This window comes from Neodiprion lecontei, chromosome 3 (genome assembly GCF_021901455.1).
Source record: "Neodiprion lecontei isolate iyNeoLeco1 chromosome 3, iyNeoLeco1.1, whole genome shotgun sequence".
Classification (NCBI taxonomy): domain Eukaryota; kingdom Metazoa; phylum Arthropoda; class Insecta; order Hymenoptera; family Diprionidae; genus Neodiprion; species Neodiprion lecontei.
In genome coordinates, this window is record NC_060262.1 from 27,748,880 (window position 1) to 27,769,153 (window position 20,274).

The following is a 20,274-nucleotide window of genomic DNA, read 5'->3' on the forward strand; positions in this document are numbered from 1 at the left end:
TGCTACGGTAAGCTCGGCATTACCTACTGTTTTCGTGATGGTAAGTTACTGACGTGCGCTTACCTGCCGAAAATTAGTTCCGCTAGACTATTTCGTCCCAGAGGGCGTTAGTAGTTTACGGCAGCCCACCGATAGCAGCCAGATCTACGTTGCTATTTATTTTCGGTCGCAACGTCAACCGCAGTCGGCGTAGCCGAAAGCGGAGTGTCTAAGTTTACTGACATATATCGCGTGCCGTGAGGTGGTTCCGAATTTTTAGACACAATTTCTCTAGTTAAACAGTACTCGGCGCGGTAATGTTAGTGAACATCTAACCACAGAAAAAAATTGACATGTTAATAAAGGAAGACCCGCAGTGGAACAATCTCATGGATCTGGATTTTCAGATGTTTCCAGAGCTCGGCAGCCTCGGTATGTAATACGAAAATTTGTATTTTCCACGTCGCAATTAAGCAGCCATTGAATCAAAATACGTTTATTCCAATTGTAGTTTTTATTTGCGTAGAAAGTACACACCCCGTAATTGTAGGGAAGTAAATAAGTGTTAGTCTTGATAAATAAAAACACGTCCATGGGGAGGCGTGACTCGGCGGTACAGTCCGCGATGAAATTCGGTTGATTGTCAACTCGTAGAGCACGTGTAGAGCCGTTTGATGTTTTTATTTGCTTTTTCGTTTGCACTCTTCATTTTCGCACCTTTTATTATTTTACCCTCTGTCACAAAACTCGTACTGCCACAATAAGCTGTTGAACAATTCTTATTCATACACTTCACCGGTTTCTCTTGCTTTTATCACAATAAATAATCGCAACCATATGTCTCGCCGTTCGCGCCGGCCGTTATCACAATTCAGATATTCGTCAACGACATTGGATAAAAATAATGGTTTCGTTTTCTTCCGACAGATGTTTAAAAATTATTTTCCAAAAAACTCGAGTTATTTATCCGATGTACACCTTTGCTTTCTGTTTGTTATTTTCCTTTTGTCCATAACTCACCCGCCACGTGCTATCAACTATCATCATCTTTACCACCGGCATCTGTTCAAATGCCTCGTCACGCAATGTATTCATCAATACTCTAGACATATACACTATATACGAACGAAAAAAAAACAGTAGATCAGTTACGAAATGCGAAACCCTTTATCTCGTTATGTAATTGGAAAATCTGTTATCCTCCAATCGTCATGCATTCGTGGAAAACTGTTCAGCAAGTCGAAACGACGCGCATCAATTACTTTTGTATTTATTAATATTTGTGTAAAAGAAGGCTTTTACGGTTATTTATAATTGTAACGTATTTATCCTGGACGCGTGTACGGCAAGGTCGCTGTTCCTCCTCGAAGTATGTCTATTTTCATGCTTGTACACAATTCTACTTGTGGAAAGAAAAACTGTATATATCTGAATTTCTTTGTCTCGTGCGCGCGAGCTGCATTTATTAGCCGCATAACCCCGTGAATGGTGAAACGTTAAATTTTTGTAGCGCTCATGGTTAGTTTGACTACTTTATTGCAGTACACACCACAGGAAACCAGCTGGACCTCGTTATCTCAATTATACGTTTAGTCGTGTGCGCAGCGCATCGTGCAAGCACTTGTACTAGCCATATTCTAGCAAGCAATTCGGACACTTTAAAAGTCCGTATACATGTATGCTCGATGAACTAATGGGTGGCTCAAAACGAGTGCGTGATATTGCGTGCATTGCAGCTGAGAAAACGCTGCTGTTTTTAAAATCAATAGGGCGGAATGCGCAAAGTCTAAATATTTATTGATGATTGAAAAGTCCTTGATACCATACATATTTTTCTGCTTTTCTTGCGAGTATTTCATTCTCAGTCGCAATCTTCTTTTCAAGTGCTCGCCAATTCTGAGCTAAAACGCTATCACGATTCTTGAATGTTTAAATCACCCCGGAGAACAACTTGTGTAGCAATACCGTGTTATCCTGCATTCTTATGGTATTTCGTAAAAGCATCATACACCATGATGATGATTCCACGTGCACCGAATTTGTGCCGACGGCTCGAAGCCAATGTGACCCCCCCCCTCTCTCTCTCTCTCTCTCTCTCTTTTTATCAAAACCCTGAACAAGCCTTTATCGCGGAGGTTGGTTACCAATGGCACGTATTTGTAAGACCGGTTTATCGTCTCATATGTGTTCCTTCCTATTTTTACAGCTTATGCTTGGATTTTACGCTCTGTACTTTCTCGCAAATTTATGCACTAGCTGCGATCACTATACGTAATATTTTTAAACCATCTTTACGTAATAGATACTCGATACAACTTTGTGTGATGTTTATTAGCGCTTCACCTAAATTTTGACCTGACCTATATATATTTTCCGTGTTTAAAGATTACAATCCCCTCCCATCGCGGTGTCAATAATTAAAAAAATTATTATTATAACTCGGACGCTTAATTACTGTATGAAATCTGTAAAGTGGATACGTATACAAACGATACTCATAGGTGCATGTTTAGCCATACACCACCTATGTATAATCGCACAAAGTGCGTTTCAGGTCCAAGGCCTGACACCTCGTAATCCAAAATAACGATATAGTTTACTGCCAATGTACTGTACAGTCCACGATCACATGTGTTCTCGCATTAACGAAGTCACGGACATATGTAGTTCACAATATACAATTGTCTGTATAGCACAATCTCACAAATCGAAGAATAATTCACTGTTGCAGGGAAAAAAAATTTACAAGCCAAGGTATTGTCGTATGTAATTTGCCCGACGATGGAAAGGAGGTGGGTAAAAATGTGGTTTGATAATTCAGCACAGCCGGAAGTCAAACCACCATATGTACAAAACTTCGCAGTTGGCACTTGAAGTATTTGGCATTGCTTTTGAATTTGAAACGGTGACTTTTTACGAAGTTTCGCTCGACTTTTATCTATAATTGCTGAACGAAACGGTAAAACGACGACTAGCGCGCTCATATTCTACCTTATCTAGGGATCGTGAGCATATTCGAAGCTTCGAGGTTGAAGAACTATTGGCCGCAATAAGTTAATCTGGAATTGCACGTATATCACATACGTATGTATTGCGTTGACTACCCGATGTGCTGACTTAACGAAGTCGCGATTTCAGGCTGCAGTCCCTGAAGTTTACAACAGCTTGCGTGTAGGCATAGCTTCCATATCGCACCTCTTTTACGGTACATCCCCACTTCTTGTCTCCCGGCAATGTCGACGGCACTTGCCGGCTTCTAGCAGTAGAATCGAGTATATTGAAATTCATTCCCTTCCGAAGAGTGACACGTTACGTTCTAAAAATTACGTCCAAAAATTTTTATAACGATATAAACAATTTTTCCGCGTCACGCCAGGCGTGTTTCAAAAGTGTATAAATATTACATGTGAAATGAAACCGTTTGTAAACTAGGCGAATAATATTTTACCTACCGTTTACGTACAATATTGTAACAATGTGCATGCTTACTGAACAGTCTGTGCAGTGATATACGGTGCTTTGAATGACAAAAAGTTCATACTTGAAATAATTTTGTTGCAATTGAAATGTTTGCGGAAGTGTAATAATAACCATGTGCAATAATTTTGTCGAAATAAACTTAATTTATAAAAAAAAAAAAAATTATTAACGATACCTTGAAGTGTGCATCGATACAGTACTACCATGTCTTATCGTCGGTCCCACAATATTTGAATCATTGCTTCAATGAAAGAGCTGTTACTTTCTGCGCACAATCACTCTGATTTTACGTTCGATTAATCATTATCACGATACTCTAAATAAAAATTGGCGAATAATGTTCGCGAGTTAATAGTGTGATAACGTATATGAAACGTACCTGCTTTGTACGTACCACTAATAATTTACGTATCGTATCATAACTTTCACGTGGTAGTGAAGTTTACCTTTTCGAACTTGGTGGGGTTCGTATTATGAGGGGAATGACGGATCACTGCATTTTGGATATAATGGACTTCGACGACAATAACTGGTCGTTGGGTAATTAAATTTACATTATATACTCTTCTGCATATATTATACATTTTTATGTTACTCCCGACTTTGCTGCAGCAAGCAATAAAATCCCACGAAGCGCACCAGCGCATTATTACATGCCATCTTTATGTAAAGATTATTTGCGGGAAACGTGCTCAATGCACAAGCATGTAACGTTCATCGCTGCACAATCCTTGGCTCACTTTCAGAGAGCCACCGCAGGTTAACAGTAAGCAAAAATGATTGATCAGCTAATATAAATTTAAAATTGATCCGAGGAATGATTATAGAATTCTGTAACAACACCGCGGCGTTTATAATAAGATTTTTCGTTGCTTTGTTTCACGTTGTAAATAACTAATGGCGATACATATACCTACATCGATTTCAGCTGTAATTAACATAATTTGTTTAACCATCAGGTACCATTTAGATTATTTGTGTTTAGCCGTTTACGTAATATATATATATATATATATATATATATATATATATATATATATATATTAGGGTGGGTCAAAAAAATCAAGTATTTTTTTTTTTTGATTTCCTATAAATATTGACTTTGCGATTGGTTAAACGATCTATTGTTGATAAGATATGACCATTTTTAAATGATACTAATTTGAAAATGGAAAACTATGATGAGCATAATCTTCCCGTTAATATTAAGAGCTCATACTTGGTGAGTACTTTATAGAGGTACCTAGGAACTAGTTTTCGTGTGACGGATTCAAAAAAAAAAATACTTGTTTTTTTTGACCCACCCTAATATATACATTAGGGTATTTCAAAAGCAAAAATTTATTCTCGTTTCTTCGAAACAAGCTCAAAAGTTCCATTCAAGTATAAAAATACGCCTGTTAAAATTTGAGTTCTTAATGTTAACATCAGAGAGTTTGCGCATCGCACTTTTCTAATTCCCATAAGAACAACACGGGAAAAAAGATTTTTGCTCCTTCTGATTTTTACAATTAGCTAACGATGCGTCGTGCAGAAAATTCACAGATATATTTTTGTCGAGAATGGAACCCTCTACAAAAAAGGTTTTTTATCATTTTATGATAAATCTAATCTTTAAGGCCCTTAAATAACTTTTGACCTTAAATAACTTTTTACGAGTGATTTTATCACAAAATAGTAACAAACCTTTCTTGAAGAACGTTCAATTTTCTCTACCACGCATCGTTAGCTAGATATAAAAATCAGAATGAGCACATATCATTTTTCCCATGTTTTTCGTCCGAAAAATAGAAAAGTGATTGCACCTTACGCAACCTCTTAATGTTGATATTAAGAGCTCAAATTTTATCAGGTGTATTTTTATACTTGAATCGAATTTTTGAAGCTGTTTTGAAGAAAAAAAACATTTTTTTTTTTTTAAACAACCCTACGTATACATACATATACCGGGCAACAATCTCACAGATAAGACTCGTATCGCTGAAACGCCCTTTTGAGTCTGGTTTACCGATAAAACGGTACCAATATTTATCTCTAATTTCCGGGCGGAATTCGTCCCTGTAAGAATTCCTCGTTTATACCAATATGCACAAACATAACTAATGTATGAACGATTATTTTGAGATAGTAAAACAATCGGAGAATAACACGATATAAAGAAACCAATGCAGCGATACGGTTTAAAAATTAACATTTAAAGACGTAACACGGCATTATAGTATCAATGCATATCAAATCAGGTTACACGTAAAAGAGCAGTCGTTAAAATTAGTCGGTTATAAATTTGAATTGAAATATTTTCTTTGATAGAATTTCACAGCTCGACCGTACAGCATCGGTTTTTTAAAATCGAGTTTTATTTAACGCGCATTCTCTTATTAATCCGTCCGACCAGCGCATTAGGGAAGAGTCACTGACGTTAAAAAGGTTGTTGATCGCTTCTCAGGAGCAGGCGGTGAGAGGGGCAAACCTATTGCTTATACATAGGCCCAACCGATGGTTCTCAAGTAATAAAATTTTTTAAAAACATGCTAGCAAAGGTTTTCGACAAATGACTAATGTAATATGCATAGCTCGTCTGCTAATCACTTTTTCCAAATAAACTGAAATGTATTTCGTATAATATACAATTCCGAAAAAGTATTTTACGCGCATTCCTTGTGCAAAGCACTTCGTATTTTTTACTATTATTCGCAAACGACGGAGACAAAGGTCTTCATACTTTACGAACATCTTCTTAAGAGTACCATTTACATAGTTTTTCATTGAGAAGCCTACATTTTTTGTCTCTGATTTTGACGATGAGCGATATTTCGCCGGTGTATAAAAAGTACAACTTCAACCGTTAATTACTCGAAATCTATGTAGACCATCCGTATAAGATTTTGCGTAGAGAGCTAATTAATCAATATTGTGTAAAAACTTGAGTCGCGTACCTAAATTCCAATTTTTCTCACCAACCTTTTGCAAGTTTTACTATGTAACAGTCCTCGATAGAATTGATACCGATCGCGTATCTATTTTCAACAGCGATGTTCACGATTGGGAAACTCTACGGTTAATACTGTTATCATAGAACACATGGCGTGGTACACGTGGATGATAATAGTGTTGTGAAATGAGAAAAATGTGCACGCTGTATTGCTCTGTAATACTTGAATGATTCTCCGTGAAATAAAAATACAACACGATGATCGTTTTCAGGAATAATTAGGCTTCACGACAAATATTCCTCTTTATTTATATCTCTGTGTGGTGACTATTGGTAAAATTTTTCGTATTGATTGCACTTTCCATTTTACATTACGAAAAAGAATCGGCACGCTGACATACGATCCGTACTTTAAATTTTACGTCCTTTATAATACTTATCGCAAGTAACTTCGAACAATAGTATAGGATATGGTAGATGCCTGTACAGCATACACACAATTCCGGTTAACCTATTAGTGACTTTATCCGTGAGTTTCGTCGGGTCTGCGGATCAAGTATAACTAATTCGTTGATACATCACGACCTTTTTCACAGTTATATATCTGTATTCATGCTACTTTCCGAAAAGCAAACAATAGACGAACAATGTTTTATGCGCTTCCTGTGAAAGTCGCTTTTTCCGCTGTAAGTATGTACAAATATAATGTCACTGCCGCAATTTGTCTATACTCGCGATATTGCTGTACAGGCACAGTGATTCGTTATTCTGAAAGCAAACATCGTAGCCTATATTTAACTTATTGTTCATTGATTTTTTTCACTGCATCTATACCCCGCGAATATATGATAATTATAAAAATAGTCGGTGCGACTGATGTTCTTGCTTTTTTCTTTCAATCTTATTGTTAAATAAATGAAAAATACAATGCACCGCATCCCGATTTATTGTTCGTTGTAGTCTCTGTGACTATTTGTTGAAAAAAAAAAATTTAATTTTAATCGTAAATCGGTAGAAATTATCAAATGGTTTATTTAATTTGTGTAAGTTGCCCGAATTTTCCTTCAAACGATCGTTCGGAACTTTCAACACGTGATTCTACTAGAAAATAAAACTTTTTCGGTAATAATGACGATGTATCTGAATGTCTGTACCTGTAATAAGTACAATATAGAAATGATTTACTGAAATTAAGTTGGCAATTGTACCGTTAGGATATCTCGTTCGAGGTAAAACAATAAAAAGCAACTTTCACCCATCAACGACGTCATTCTTCTAATTTTAAGTCAAATTATACGTATACCTATCTACTTATACCCACATGTGATTATGTATTTATCTCTACAGTTTCCGAATGATCGAATATGCTTTACGTAGATTCGTGGAACATTGCAGGTATATAACCATCAAACACTTCGTCGTTAACTGTAAAGTAAAACTGAAGTATGTGTGTAACAAAAAGTGACACACATACAGCATGTATGTACAATCCGAATTCACATACTCCTGAAATCTTCGACCTACGGTGTCTCAGCCAACCCGCCCAGTACCTCGCCTACGATATTTTGCACCTGATGGAACTTCTATGGCTGCACGTTTATATTCATGATTGCGGTACAAACATACTTCGCAGATTTATCAAAATCGGTCGATCCGAATCTCCTTGTCAAATTATTCCATCTACTGTTATGCAATAACATATTACAAGGTTACAGATATTCGTGCTTTGCAGATATCAAAGGCGACAAGAATCTCTACACCGTCGTACAATTTCTTGCAATGCCAATTGGGATATAGGCGATATACATAGGTATATATATATACCTATATATATATATAGGCGATACGGTATTGACGCGGAATAAAAATAGCGAGCGGCAGAATTTGACGATGCGATGAATAATGAATGAGATGGAGTTTCAGATAATTGTGCATCGTCGAAGAAATTTCAACCGCGGTTTTACGGATGCTCACGAACTTTCGCCGGTGTTATTATTTACATTGTCCTCTCAACATACAATTACATCATAACAATTTAAAAAATGAATGAATCCTCAAGATCGACTCTTGATAAAAAAAATTGATAGCAGTAATCGAGTTTGTAAATGGAGTATAAAAAATGTGATATATATTAAATGCATCAAAGGCAGCTAAAGACGAAGGAATCAACGTACATCGATAGTAACAATTTCCTTGCCAATCATCCGTAAGCAAAGTTTTCCTTTGCATTCTTCAATTCTGTTGTGTTTCTTTTTTTTCCGTCTAATTTCGGAAAGAAAGTCGTTCCCTGATCCAGGCCTAGATTCGCCACTGCTGATCGCAACTCCGAATTCTAGAGAGTGGAACGTAGTCCGGAGATACGTGTTATACCTATAGAGGTACAGCATGACGGGAAAAAGAGGATAAACTCGCTTGCCAGTCTGCAGCATGGTATGCCTAGAGTCTAAGAGTATAGAGTCTGGTCACGAGGAGATTGTTGTTGAACTTCCATTTGGATCTCGTCATGCGTACGGTCGGCTGACTCAAGGAAGCAACCGAACAACCGGCTGACCAGCCGGCGTAGAGTTCATTGACTGCCGAGTTCGCCGGTTCACCTTACCTTACCTTAGCGGACAATTATCAACTCTTCCGAATAACTCGGAACGTGCCGGGATGGGGGAAGAAAAAGAAGAAACAACGACGGGAACTTTGCACGCTAATTTATCGAAGGTGCCATCTGTAAATTTTAATTTAATTGTCGCTTGATAATTTTATTTTCACGTATTATATGTATGCACATGTACATGTATCTTGCGTATTAGGTGTATAATCGACTCTTTTCATCGATCACGATGACGAATATTTTTATTGTCAATTATATATATATATATATGTATATAAATATGTGAATATTTTTTAACAGATGATGCTATATTTGGCACGTGATGAAAGTACATGCCAAAATTTCGTGCAAACAACAATTCTGTTGACTAATTTTTATCTTCTAACGGATGGGTGTGGGTTTTGGAAATTGGAAAGGTCAAATATTTCGAATGGCTGATACATCGAAATTTCAAACATGGGAAAATGAAATAACGAAATATTTCGAGCAATTCATCTTTTGTCATTTTATTTACGCATGTTATACAGATCGAAATATTGAAATTTCATGTTACATGAAATATTTTTTCACTCTTGTAACCTTCAAATTCAAGATCCACGAATGTTTAAAAGATATAACTTTTTTATATTAGTCAACGCGATGTTAAAAGTTGAACAGAACATCGTGAGAAATATTGTTTTTAGTGTTCTTTATTAATTTTACGATTGAAAGCATTACATTGTACTGTCGTAGATTGATAGATAAATTCGAAATTATTCAACTGTTACTCACGTCGAGTATAAAATTTCCCGTTCCTTTCGTTCGGTTTTCGAGTGAAAGACATTTCTAAGGAATACTACGTTCCTACAAGTTTGCAAGTTTCCCTGAAGTTGACTCAGCAATTGCGCATGGCGTTATTTATGCCGAAACAAATATTCATGCATGCATAATAATTAACACTTTTTCTTCAACCGACGAAGAATTCTTCGGTAAATTGCAAAATTCCGATTTTAGCCACTCTGATGTTTCAACTCGTGACATTTGATGGGTTCAATTTGAATACCTCGCGATACCCACGTATTACATGACGCGCAACTGAATAGAGTTGAATTTCTCGTCTTTTTACCCTAAAAATACAAGCAAGCAGCCAACAAATCGTTCGCTTGTATCCCGCATTGTCTACCGTTAATTGGCTTAGTCGATTTTTTATTGCTTCATACACTCTTCGAGCTGGCTAGTTTTCCAAATCGTTACTTCGAAGCGAATACAAGCGGGCTTGTGTTAAAAGTCACATACCAATTATTACGAGGAGGAAGGATTAGACTTTTTCTGCCGAGGATCATCCGATCCCGTATTCCGAAGTTTGTAACTTGAATGCATCAAATTTAGCAGAGATTTTATCAGCTTCTCGTTTGACTGTATTATTCGGTATGTGATATATCGTATAGTCTCAGGCGAGCGGAGCATATCAATGAACGGCCTTGGCCTTGCATAATTTACATCATTATGTTATACTTGTCCGACTTGCAATGTCGTGTTGGGAATTATAAATTTTTGCATCACTCGAGCGAAAATTCCTGTACAGCGTTTTGTAATTAAAAATTATGATAACTAAAAATTTTTTCGTTTACTTTCTTTTTCTCCCGATTTCATAATAAATTTGTGTGATAAATATCACGTTTTTTTATTTTTTTCTTCATTTTTACAGATGGGGAATGTCTAATGGCGCCAGACGATGATTTCCTGCAAGCACTGAGCTCGGAATTGGAGATACCTTCACTTTTAGGCGGTGAAGGATCTCCGAGTCATGATGAAACTCCCGATGAAATAATGAAGGACGCAGTGTTGCAGGATAACTTGCCTATTCTTGACGAACTCGGAGTTGACCCCATGCAATGGGGTCCAGATGCCTTTCCTAATCTTTCTGCTGCTGGTATGATAAGACTTCTCTCGAAAGCACTAACTATAAGCGGTCTCGTCTCAACAGATAAAATTCTTATTTAAATACTCACGAATTAGTAAATGTACATGTCTCCTGTTTACTTATATTGTTCGTTCTCTTTTCCTTGCAATCATCAATAGATTTTTTATTTATTTTTTGTCATTCCATACACTAAGATTTGTTTTTACAAATTTTACATCCACGATCAGAGATGATTGTTATTATTATGTGACGCTATCATTGTTCACGTTCGATGATGTGTGGTACGCGATTGTGGTACAATAAATTTAATTTTTTATGATTCTCAAAGGTTTGGACATAAAGAATGAAGTCAAAGATGAAATTAAAACTGAGCCGGGAAGTCCACATTCTCAACTGCCGCCGTCGCCTAGTCCAAGCAATTCAGACTCGAGTGGGTCAGAATGGCAAAATGATAATTCTACTACTTCATCTACAGACTTTAAGGTACAAATATTTTTCAATTATAAATTAGTTACTATATTCTATATACTGTCCAATCGTGATGGCAAATAATGTGCAAACATTAAACCGTGCAGTCTTCACTTGTGTTTTATACCAAAGCCTAGTTGAAACTCGTTAAAATATAAGTAGATCTAGAATGTGTGAGTTGTATACTGATTTCCCATGTGTTTCAGTGTACTTTAGAAACGCCGCCAATATCACCACCACAAAACGATTCACCTCCAACATCTCCGAAGCCAGGTTTGAACCCCTCTCTTTTACAGCCAATTAAATTGGTTTCCATAAACAGTCCCAATCCTGCAAATTTCGTATTATCCAAAGGAAATTCTGCAAAGAGAGTTTGCATTCAGCCAAAGCTGAATACGACACTGAATGTCGGAGAAGGTGAGCAAGTACAAGTAAAACTGTCAATATCTCGAATGTAATGTAAACCTTTGGTCAAGTTTATCTTCAAATGTTTGTTGGATATTTTGCTGAATGTTTATTTAAAATAAAAATATTGGTTGTACAAATGTATTTAATCTTATGGGTTTTAGATGCGCCTAGGAAAACAATAGTTCTTAGTGCTCAGGATTTCGCTGCTCTTACGCAGAAGGTAAAGCAAAACAATACTGGCCAGCCATTAAAAATCCAATCTGTAGCACCACTGAAGCTACCGCCAAATGCACAGATAAAAATTCAGAATCCTAGAAATGTTCAATCCACACCACAAATAAAAACGGAATCAAATACAATTAAAATCACATCATCGAGTCAAGTTAAAATCCTAAATTCAATTCCAAATGTCCAAATTCAAAATACCGAGCCGCTTGTTTCCATGCCTAATGGTTGCACACAGATAATGATAAAAAATGAACCAGAGCTGATGAATCTGAGTGGCAAACAAGAATGTGAAATAAAAGCATTAAAAAGGCAACAAAGAATGATAAAAAATCGAGAATCTGCTTGTTTGTCACGGAAAAAGAAGAAAGAATATGTGACTTCATTGGAAAAACAAATTGCAGATTTGCAGGATGAAAATGCACAGTTGAAAATGGTAAGGTATATACTGTAGTCGTTTTAGCAGGGCAATTAAATCATGGTGAAAATTAAATCTAGAAAATAAATAACAATCACGCATTATATTTTTATTCAAAAAGGAAAATATTGCATTGAGAGAAAGATTGTGTGCCACTGAGGAAATGACTGGAACAAGTAAAAAATTAGGAAGCCTAAATCTTGGAGCGAACAGAAAAAATACAGCAATCTTACTTGCCATGGTTTTTATGGTTTCTTTGAATGTTGGAAGCTTAGGGTAAGTTTTTTGATTACGATATATGAAGGACGTTAAAATTAATATTCTATCTAATTATTACTCTCAATATGATGAGTCACGTGTATTTTTGTTGACGGCAAATTTGGCAAACCTTATTCACACAAATATTATTTATGTTAAGTACTATTTGGCATGCTAATAACCTACAATATCATATTAGAATTATATTTATCATTCAACTTGTTTAAATCTAATTTTTAGGGGATTATTTTCACAAAACAAACGACTAGATTCAATGTCGAATCACTTACCCGTCTCCGTGCCTAATGTTAGACATGGCAGATCACTGCTTTGGACAGACATAGATAAGCAGGATAGTGGAGAACATAAGGAACAGTTTAATCAAACAACATCTATCCACCACCCAATGTGTCCTATGTATATTAATCAAACAGAATCTATCAGACTGGATAGTGAACTGAGACGTTGGATTGGAGGAGACCCGGATAAGGATAACTGGACCAAATCATCCGAAACAGATTTAGGAACTAATTCTTTGGGAGAATTACTTTTGTCAAAACCGTCACTTGTAAGACAACGGTTGAACAGCAAACCGAAATTACCCCCTCAGAAAAAGATGGAGCCAAAACCAAAGACCGACAATATTGCCACATCGAATAGCAATGCTGTTGAAGTGTTTTCACCGACTCTTACAGAACATGCTTCGTTGTTTGATGCTTTGAGAAGACGCGACGACACTTTTTATGTCGTCTGGTTTAGCGGTGAACATTTACTCTTACCTGCGTCAAGACAAAACAAAACAGCAAGGCCTAGAATGTCCCTTGTTCTACCTGCTGTACCTGTTAACGGTAATAGATGGTTTTTCCTACTGCATCTACCAATAAAATTTCATCAGACTAAAGCCTGTATCAATTTTAGATTTTATAAAGAGCCATCTACTGATTGATAGAATTTATTCATTTCTAGCTTTTAATCAGTCAAAATTCAAACAATTTTTTCATATTTTTAGGTACATTTTCCACTCCTGCTAATCACGTGACCATGATGCAAATAGATTGCGAGGTAATGAATACACAGTTGCTACACTTGAAGGAGTCTGTTATTCCCGAGCATCTGCGTCGCAACCAGCAATCTACAGATCATACCTCTAAAACTGATAATGATCATGTGCCGACAGCTGCAAATGTTACGAAAACTTATAAACCCTATTTTGTTAAAGAAAATATTACGGCGACCGATTTTAATGATAAAAATTATAAAAATCCTTACATGATGAAAGCTGAGGATGCTTATCATCCTAAAGAACCATCATACTTACTTCGAAGCAAGTTTATACCAAATTTTGGCCTAGAAAACTCAAAAGATAATTCTTATGATGTGAAATCTCAAGATGACGTAAAATCAGAAATTTTCACTCCTGGTATTGATAGTTCAAAGACGCCGTATTCTCAAACAGGTAGAAAATTGAGACGGAGACGAAATCTACTAAATCCTTGAATTATTTTTAAATTATAATGCATTGTAAATAGTTATTTTTTTTTTTTTTTTTAACTCTTAGTGCATTGATCACCAAAGCACAATTGAATCCTGCGTGTAATAAGTTTGACAAATTTGTGTAACAATTAATATATAGAAAAGTTTTATGTGAGATGAAAAAATTGTTTAACAATTTTCTTCACTCAAGGTACAATTGTATGTACCTTTGTGAATTACTATTGCACTAGTTATTATTACGGTAACACTTGTTGTACAATTACTGGACAACTACATCTATGTTTACTTAGCATTAAGTAAGAAATTGATACTATAGTACATGATATTTGATATTCAGTATTTCCTAATCAATGTGTCAGCATGTATAACTGATTGATAGGGTCATCAGTTCCGATCTGATGATCGACGAGATAAACTTTTTAACTAAGTATACCGAATTTAATTTAGTACTTCGATTCGTCTTAAAAATGCATTTTCTATCACGAATTCATAGCAGTTACTTCAATTGCAAGGTAATCAAGTTTTTTACCCCACGTACAATATCCAGTAGATAATATTGTTGTTTTGGATTTAACATATTTGAGACTTAGTAAAGGTTAAAAGTTATCGAATTACTTAAGCCACATGAAAAATACATTTGTAAATAATGGAAAGTAATGAGAATAAACTACGCAAGAATGTATACATAGTCTAAGTGACACATCTACAATTATACATAATATGTATACTAATCAATTTCACAGAATGTAATATATTAAAGGGATTATTTCTCGTATCTATCGACATCTTTATAGTATCACTTTCACAGAAAATAAGATTTAAATTTTCACGGTAGAAGTCGATTTCAATGGTATATGTTACGTACATAGTTCAGTATCAGATGCAATATTTCTAATGATTAAATTTGTGCTAAAGAAAAATCGCCGAAGTGCGGAAACAAATTTGGTAATATTATCACTTGCCTACTTACAGCAATTTGGATATATTATTTACTTACAAAGTCTTTTGGGTTGTTTATACTCATGCACTTTTCGTACGTAACCAACTACGCGTTCCATGCAATACGGAAATATCGACGTAGCATGTGATTATTATAAATGTGAAAATATGTTTCTCCAGTAGCCCAGCCGTAACAGATTGTTTTTCTCTTGGAATTTGAGAAACATTTCGTGAATACATTATCTGCAACGTGCACTTTAAATGTACACTTCATTAACACTTGGTAGTCTATAAGAATGCCTGGTCTAACAGCATTACGTTTGAATTAAATATCTTTTTCGCATCACACGTGATGTATTAAATTAAATTTTCCTCGTACAAAATGATACAAAGAAAATGTCTACAGCGAGGACAGTGCGTGTTCAATCCACAGCGTAACTTTTGTGATATAGTAGTTTAATGGTAACAATATGAGCCAACTTTTGAATTTACTAATAATTAGTGTCACCAAAAATACCGCTATCGATAGCATCAGTTTGATTATTATACAAATACGTAGATTAGGTAAAATTTTATTTACAAATCCAAACCAAATACTATTATGCGAAATACCGCATAAATGCAAGTATACATACGCCAAGCCCAGCTTTCACTATTATACTGAATTAATGTGATCGGATCAACAATGTAAAATACAACTCGGTATCATACAAATTACGAAAACATCCTGTGACTTAGTTATCACAGAGAATGTCATGAAAATATATACATATAACTTATCACCTTTATAACAATAGAAGTTTTCATTATTTCATCAGCATTTTAATCAAGTCCTTTAAATATTTAATTCGATGCACAGTGTAAATATGTATGGACATGCAGATTCTTGTTGCATGGAACAAAAAAGAAAACAAAGCACTTATTTGCCTTTTTAAATATGCTCAGTAATTCTATAAATAAGTATACTGGAGAAACCAGTTTTATCCGAATAAACAACACAGTGTATTTTTGATTGGAACAAAAATTTTAAGCATATTCGATTTAAATCTCGTCGATATTAATTTCCTACATCGAATTGTGTAATGTGGATATCATTGATTGATTCACTGTATATATTATAAGGATGGAATTCTATCAATCACTGATATTTTTTATACTTTTTTTTTTTTGTGATATTCAGTTGGGCAAACTGATAAAGTACTAATGATAAGATGTTATTTCTCACACGTTAGTCCGTCATTATATGAGATCAGGAGTGGAGCTTCCAAGATAACTGCGCAAGTCATTTATCGTTGACTTGACTAATTTAGCTTTTATTGTTTCCTTCCCAAGTCTCTGATGTGCCGTATACCGGTGACATCCTCCAAAAGAATAATAGTAATCTCCTCCTGAAGGAAACAAGTTTTTACAATTAATCTGTATCAAACCTTATATAATTTAAGATATGATTTACAAACATTTCGACCGCGGCATGGTGAGTTACCTTCTCTTCCTTTGATCCATAAAATATCGACAGGTGGTACTAATGACTCTCTATCGGGATCAGTCAATGTATCCATCAAACTTTTCACCTTTTCTTCATTAACTTCCGGAGGGAACGGTCTTGTCACAACTCGCATAGGGACTTCGTGAATCTCTGTGATGTTTCCGGCATGTATGCTCGTTAATTCGCAACTCATTGTTGGGTCTAAATGCATATTTTATCCATTCAAATTTGAAAACTTTTATATTATCTATTCTTATGATGTTATAATATGTTAACAAGAGTGTAATTCTAATCCACCTTTCATCAGCGAACAGAAACAGGAAAAATGTTTTTTTTTCATCGTGAACTTGGGATCATCTTACATTGAAAAACAAAAATAAGTACAGATACCGTTGAAAATTTCTTATGTCAAATTAGTATCAGTATGATTTGAAATAGTTTGATAATTGTACCTAATCTCAGTTCTGCAAAACAATGAATGGCAACTTGGTGAGCATTGATATCGCAGAAAATAAAATCTAGTTAACAATTTCATCATTCCAATTGTAACTTTCTAAACATTAAACGTCTTACTTAAGTGCTATTTTCGGTCGTATGATATTCTATCCATGCTATGCAGTATATCAGTTGTAACTTAGGTTTCAACAAAATTTAGGACACCGCATGTTTTACTCACAGAGACTTTGAAATGCTGTTGACATCAACGCCTTGTACTGTCTCTTTGGTTGCAACGACATTACTGACAGAAATTGTTGCCTCACAGCCTACGTGAAACTGATGAGTCATTTCTTTCCCCACCCTTTCACCTGTCTTTCCATACGTTTAAGTTTGAAACTTATGAAGACAATGCTGAACCTGATCATTTTATATTTATTCTACTTATTACATCAATGGTAGTTAAAATTCTATAATTAATGTGAAGCAAATTTTATGCGCGATACCATTTTTGTTTCCAACCGTATTTTTTAAAAGTCGCAAATAAAACCAAGTTACATATAGAAAACGAAGTTCTCGACCTTCCTAGGGTAAGGATTGGATTTTTTTCGTATCGCGGGTTTTATTCTTACCTACGACACTAAAAAATTTTAACCGAAACCAAATTACCTTTGATTTGACTAGATTGTTGATCTGTACAGCATCCCAAACACTAGAGCGGAGACAGGATAGTTTTATTTTTGGATAACACCTCATGTGCGAGGGCAAATTGATTATTGCCATTTCTATAATCATTTAAATAATTGTAGTTGCCCCTTGAGTACATGTGTGACATAGGTCAACGTATATGGATTCAATGAATAATCGTAACATGTATTTATTACATAGTAATTTTATTACAAATTATATATATACAACCTATTTTACCAAATAATTCTAAATCACAGAGGGTAGAGTACAGATTTCGATAATTAATTATTACGCTATGTATTATTAATTGGTTGTTTCTTTAGGAAGTCTATCACTGTATGTGCAAGCCTGTAATAAGCATTTGCAATCAAGCTTTGCGGCATTGATAAAACTATTGGTGTTCCATTATCACAATACTTCGATATTTGACTGTCCATTGGAATTTTTTCCAAGAAATCTATATCTGTGAAAGAAAACATATTGCATCGTCAAGCATTTGAACATATTTTTGTCTAGATACGGATTTTCAGGCTTGGGAATACTTTGGTATAATAATGATAATGTAGTTAAAATTCTATTATCAATAATAATAATAATCATAATCAATGTCGTTTCCCGCCATACCCAGTAGAGTATGTCCCCAGAAGTCTACAGAAGACTTATGCGGGGCAAGGGAAAGGATGGATTAGTGACCATCATCATACGACTGCAACCGTCTGAAGATGTTCAATAGAAACACCCGCATTTGCACAAGGGACAAGGAAAACTGTAGAAAACCCTTTCTAGGTGTAGCTGAACTGAGTTCGAACCAAGTATGTATTTCAACTTAAATTTAATCCCCCATGCAAATTTTTATCCTAGAGTATGATTACGATGTGTAATAATTACCGAGTTCTTCGGCTAAGCTCTCCGTTCCATCGCCAAAAAGTTGTACTTGGTGCGAACACACAGGGCAGGTTACACTGCTCATATTTTCAACAATTCCAGCGACGGGAACTTTCATTTTTTGAAACATAACTGCTCCTCTTCTAGCTACTTGAAGGGCTGCAGACTGTGGAGTGGTAACTATTATAACTCCAGACAATGGAAGATTCTGGATTAATGATAAATGAGTATCGCCTGTCCCAGGAGGAGTATCTACTATAAGGTAGTCCAGTGGCATCCAGGCTGTCTGACGGATTAATTTGTCAAGAGCACTCATCACCATCAGACCTCGCCATATAACGGGAGATTTTTCGTCAATCAAAAATCCCATTGACATACTGTGTACAAAAAATGTCATTATAGTCTTAAAATATTGGCATAATTGTATTCATTGAAGCCAGCTAGTACTTTCAAGCTCAAGATATCCGAGACCTGACTCGTGAAATTTATTACTGAACCATTTGTAATGAATCGGTGTAAAACTATTGTGGCAAGTCAATTTACCTAATTAATTATACCTGTAGTCTGTAGGATTAGACGCATGTCTGACAATTGCGTTGTGTAGAGGAAAAGTTTCTTCGCATGACAAAGCATTCCGAAAACTAAAAGCTAGCAGGCCAGAAAATGGATATGTTAAACTAATGCAGGATAAAAATATATTTGTTAGGTCGCTCTTAAATGTTTTTAACTTTGGTCAAGTAAAATAGTATTAGCCGGAAAGAGGATGTAATCTTTTGTTTTTTCGAATATTTTCATGCATTACGTTGGAAGTATGGACCAGGACACTAATTATTCAATGACATGAGTCCAAATACTTCAACTCAAGCGGCAAGGTCTAAGACACAACATAGACAGTTACCATTTAACACCATAATTGAGGAGTGGTTCCATTAGATTTTCTTGATTCAGAATCGGAGTGTCGTGTAAGTTCATCATTAACGGTATGGATGGACCAAATACATCCGCGTCTAATAATCCCACAGACTTATTTGGCTCAACGGCTTTAATAGCAGTAGATAAATTAACAGCGGTTGTCGACTTTCCGACTCCCCCTTTACCAGAAGCAACAAGTAAAATTTGCTTTACACCTGGGATTGCTTTTTGCTTCGGCAAACCACGGGCCATGATCTCCTTGCGTCTGGCATCTATTTCCTCCTTTTTTTTATTATCATATTCAGCAGATGACGCTGATGACGATGATGATGATGTATGAATCTATAAAGCGAAGAATCCGCATAACTTATACGTGTTTACTACTTTTTTGGGTGGCTTTTAATTTGGATTTATCATTCGTCCTTCACTTACTTTTTTCAAGCTTTGGCATACATATCTGCGAGTGACAAATCTTACCGAAACAAACGTCATTTTAAATTGTGACATATGTTTTTAAACCTGCGGAAAATAAATTGATTCTAACCTGAAACTGTACGTCACGACACCTCAGTAATGGGGCGCTGTGTCGCGTACTTACTTAGGACAATAATAATATCCCTAAATTCTTGATATATGGTAGAAATGTTCTTTTTGATGTTTTTTTTTTTTTTTTTCTTTATAATTATTGGAATAATTAAACGATTCCGGAAACGCGTGACTTGTGTATTTATGTTGTACAGAGACCTATTCGTTGAGAAAA

At 35.5% G+C, this 20,274-nt stretch overlaps 3 protein-coding genes and 1 long non-coding RNA gene across 7 annotated transcripts; 2 read left to right on the forward strand and 2 right to left on the reverse strand.

Annotated features, from left to right (window-relative positions):
* The first annotated feature begins 170 nt into the window (after window positions 1-170).
* On the forward strand, window positions 171-15,996 carry LOC107222799 (cyclic AMP-dependent transcription factor ATF-6 alpha). 2 transcript variants are annotated; one of them, XM_015662309.2, is made up of 8 exons: window positions 171-411; window positions 10,681-10,905; window positions 11,225-11,379; window positions 11,571-11,781; window positions 11,934-12,433; window positions 12,537-12,691; window positions 12,914-13,521; window positions 13,683-15,996. In XM_015662309.2, the coding sequence occupies exons 1-8, from the start codon at window positions 333-335 to the stop codon at window positions 14,168-14,170; spliced, it is 2,421 nt and encodes an 806-aa protein (XP_015517795.1). In that variant the 5' UTR covers window positions 171-332; the 3' UTR covers window positions 14,171-15,996. The 2 variants fall into 2 exon arrangements, with proteins under 2 accessions (XP_015517795.1, XP_046591120.1); XM_046735164.1 differs by lacking the exon at window positions 171-411 and adding an exon at window positions 3,114-3,999.
* A 198-nt stretch (window positions 15,997-16,194) lies between these two features.
* On the reverse strand, window positions 16,195-17,355 carry LOC107222791 (sulfiredoxin-1). Of its 3 annotated transcripts, none has more exons than XM_015662296.2 (3): window positions 17,269-17,355; window positions 16,590-16,793; window positions 16,195-16,494 (listed from the first exon to the last, which is right to left on the reverse strand). In XM_015662296.2, the coding sequence occupies exons 1-3, from the start codon at window positions 17,327-17,329 to the stop codon at window positions 16,346-16,348; spliced, it is 414 nt and encodes a 137-aa protein (XP_015517782.1). In that variant the 5' UTR covers window positions 17,330-17,355; the 3' UTR covers window positions 16,195-16,345. The 3 variants fall into 3 exon arrangements, with proteins under 3 accessions (XP_015517782.1, XP_046591129.1, XP_046591128.1); XM_046735173.1 differs by having other exon boundaries at window positions 17,166-17,286; XM_046735172.1 differs by having other exon boundaries at window positions 16,251-16,494; window positions 16,564-16,793.
* LOC124293635 lies at window positions 17,336-18,951 on the forward strand. The gene is made up of 3 exons (XR_006903507.1): window positions 17,336-17,617; window positions 18,346-18,529; window positions 18,750-18,951. It is a non-coding gene; the product is annotated as an uncharacterized LOC124293635 (long non-coding RNA).
* On the reverse strand, window positions 17,889-20,087 carry LOC107222793 (iron-sulfur protein NUBPL). Its single transcript, XM_015662297.2, has 4 exons — window positions 19,947-20,087; window positions 19,501-19,856; window positions 18,606-18,979; window positions 17,889-18,180 (listed from the first exon to the last, which is right to left on the reverse strand). The coding sequence occupies exons 1-4, from the start codon at window positions 20,019-20,021 to the stop codon at window positions 18,011-18,013; spliced, it is 975 nt and encodes a 324-aa protein (XP_015517783.2). The 5' UTR covers window positions 20,022-20,087; the 3' UTR covers window positions 17,889-18,010.
* Window positions 20,088-20,274: the final 187 nt, after the last annotated feature.

Bases quoted from the DNA above. Each gene is read 5' to 3' on its own strand.
- LOC107222793 (XM_015662297.2), bottom strand. From the start codon at position 20,021: ATGTCACAATTTAAAATGACGTTTGTTTCGGTAAGATTTGTCACTCGC. The intron at 19,857-19,946 runs GTAAGTGAAGGA...TTCGCTTTATAG, and splicing joins TATGCCAAAGCTTGAAAAAA to ATTCATACATCATCATCATC. The intron at 18,181-18,605 runs GTAATTATTACA...TTTCTTTCACAG, and splicing joins GAGCTTAGCCGAAGAACTCG to ATATAGATTTCTTGGAAAAA.
- LOC107222791 (XM_015662296.2), bottom strand. From the start codon at position 17,329: ATGTCGTTGCAACCAAAGAGACAGTACAAGGCGTTGATGTCAACAGCA. The intron at 16,794-17,268 runs GTGAGTAAAACA...ATATGCATTTAG, and splicing joins AACAGCATTTCAAAGTCTCT to ACCCAACAATGAGTTGCGAA. The intron at 16,495-16,589 runs GTAACTCACCAT...TGTTTCCTTCAG, and splicing joins ATGGATCAAAGGAAGAGAAG to GAGGAGATTACTATTATTCT.
- LOC107222799 (XM_015662309.2), top strand. From the start codon at position 333: ATGTTAATAAAGGAAGACCCGCAGTGGAACAATCTCATGGATCTGGAT. The intron at 12,434-12,536 runs GTAAGGTATATA...TTATTCAAAAAG, and splicing joins AAAATGCACAGTTGAAAATG to GAAAATATTGCATTGAGAGA. The intron at 13,522-13,682 runs GTAATAGATGGT...TCATATTTTTAG, and splicing joins ACCTGCTGTACCTGTTAACG to GTACATTTTCCACTCCTGCT.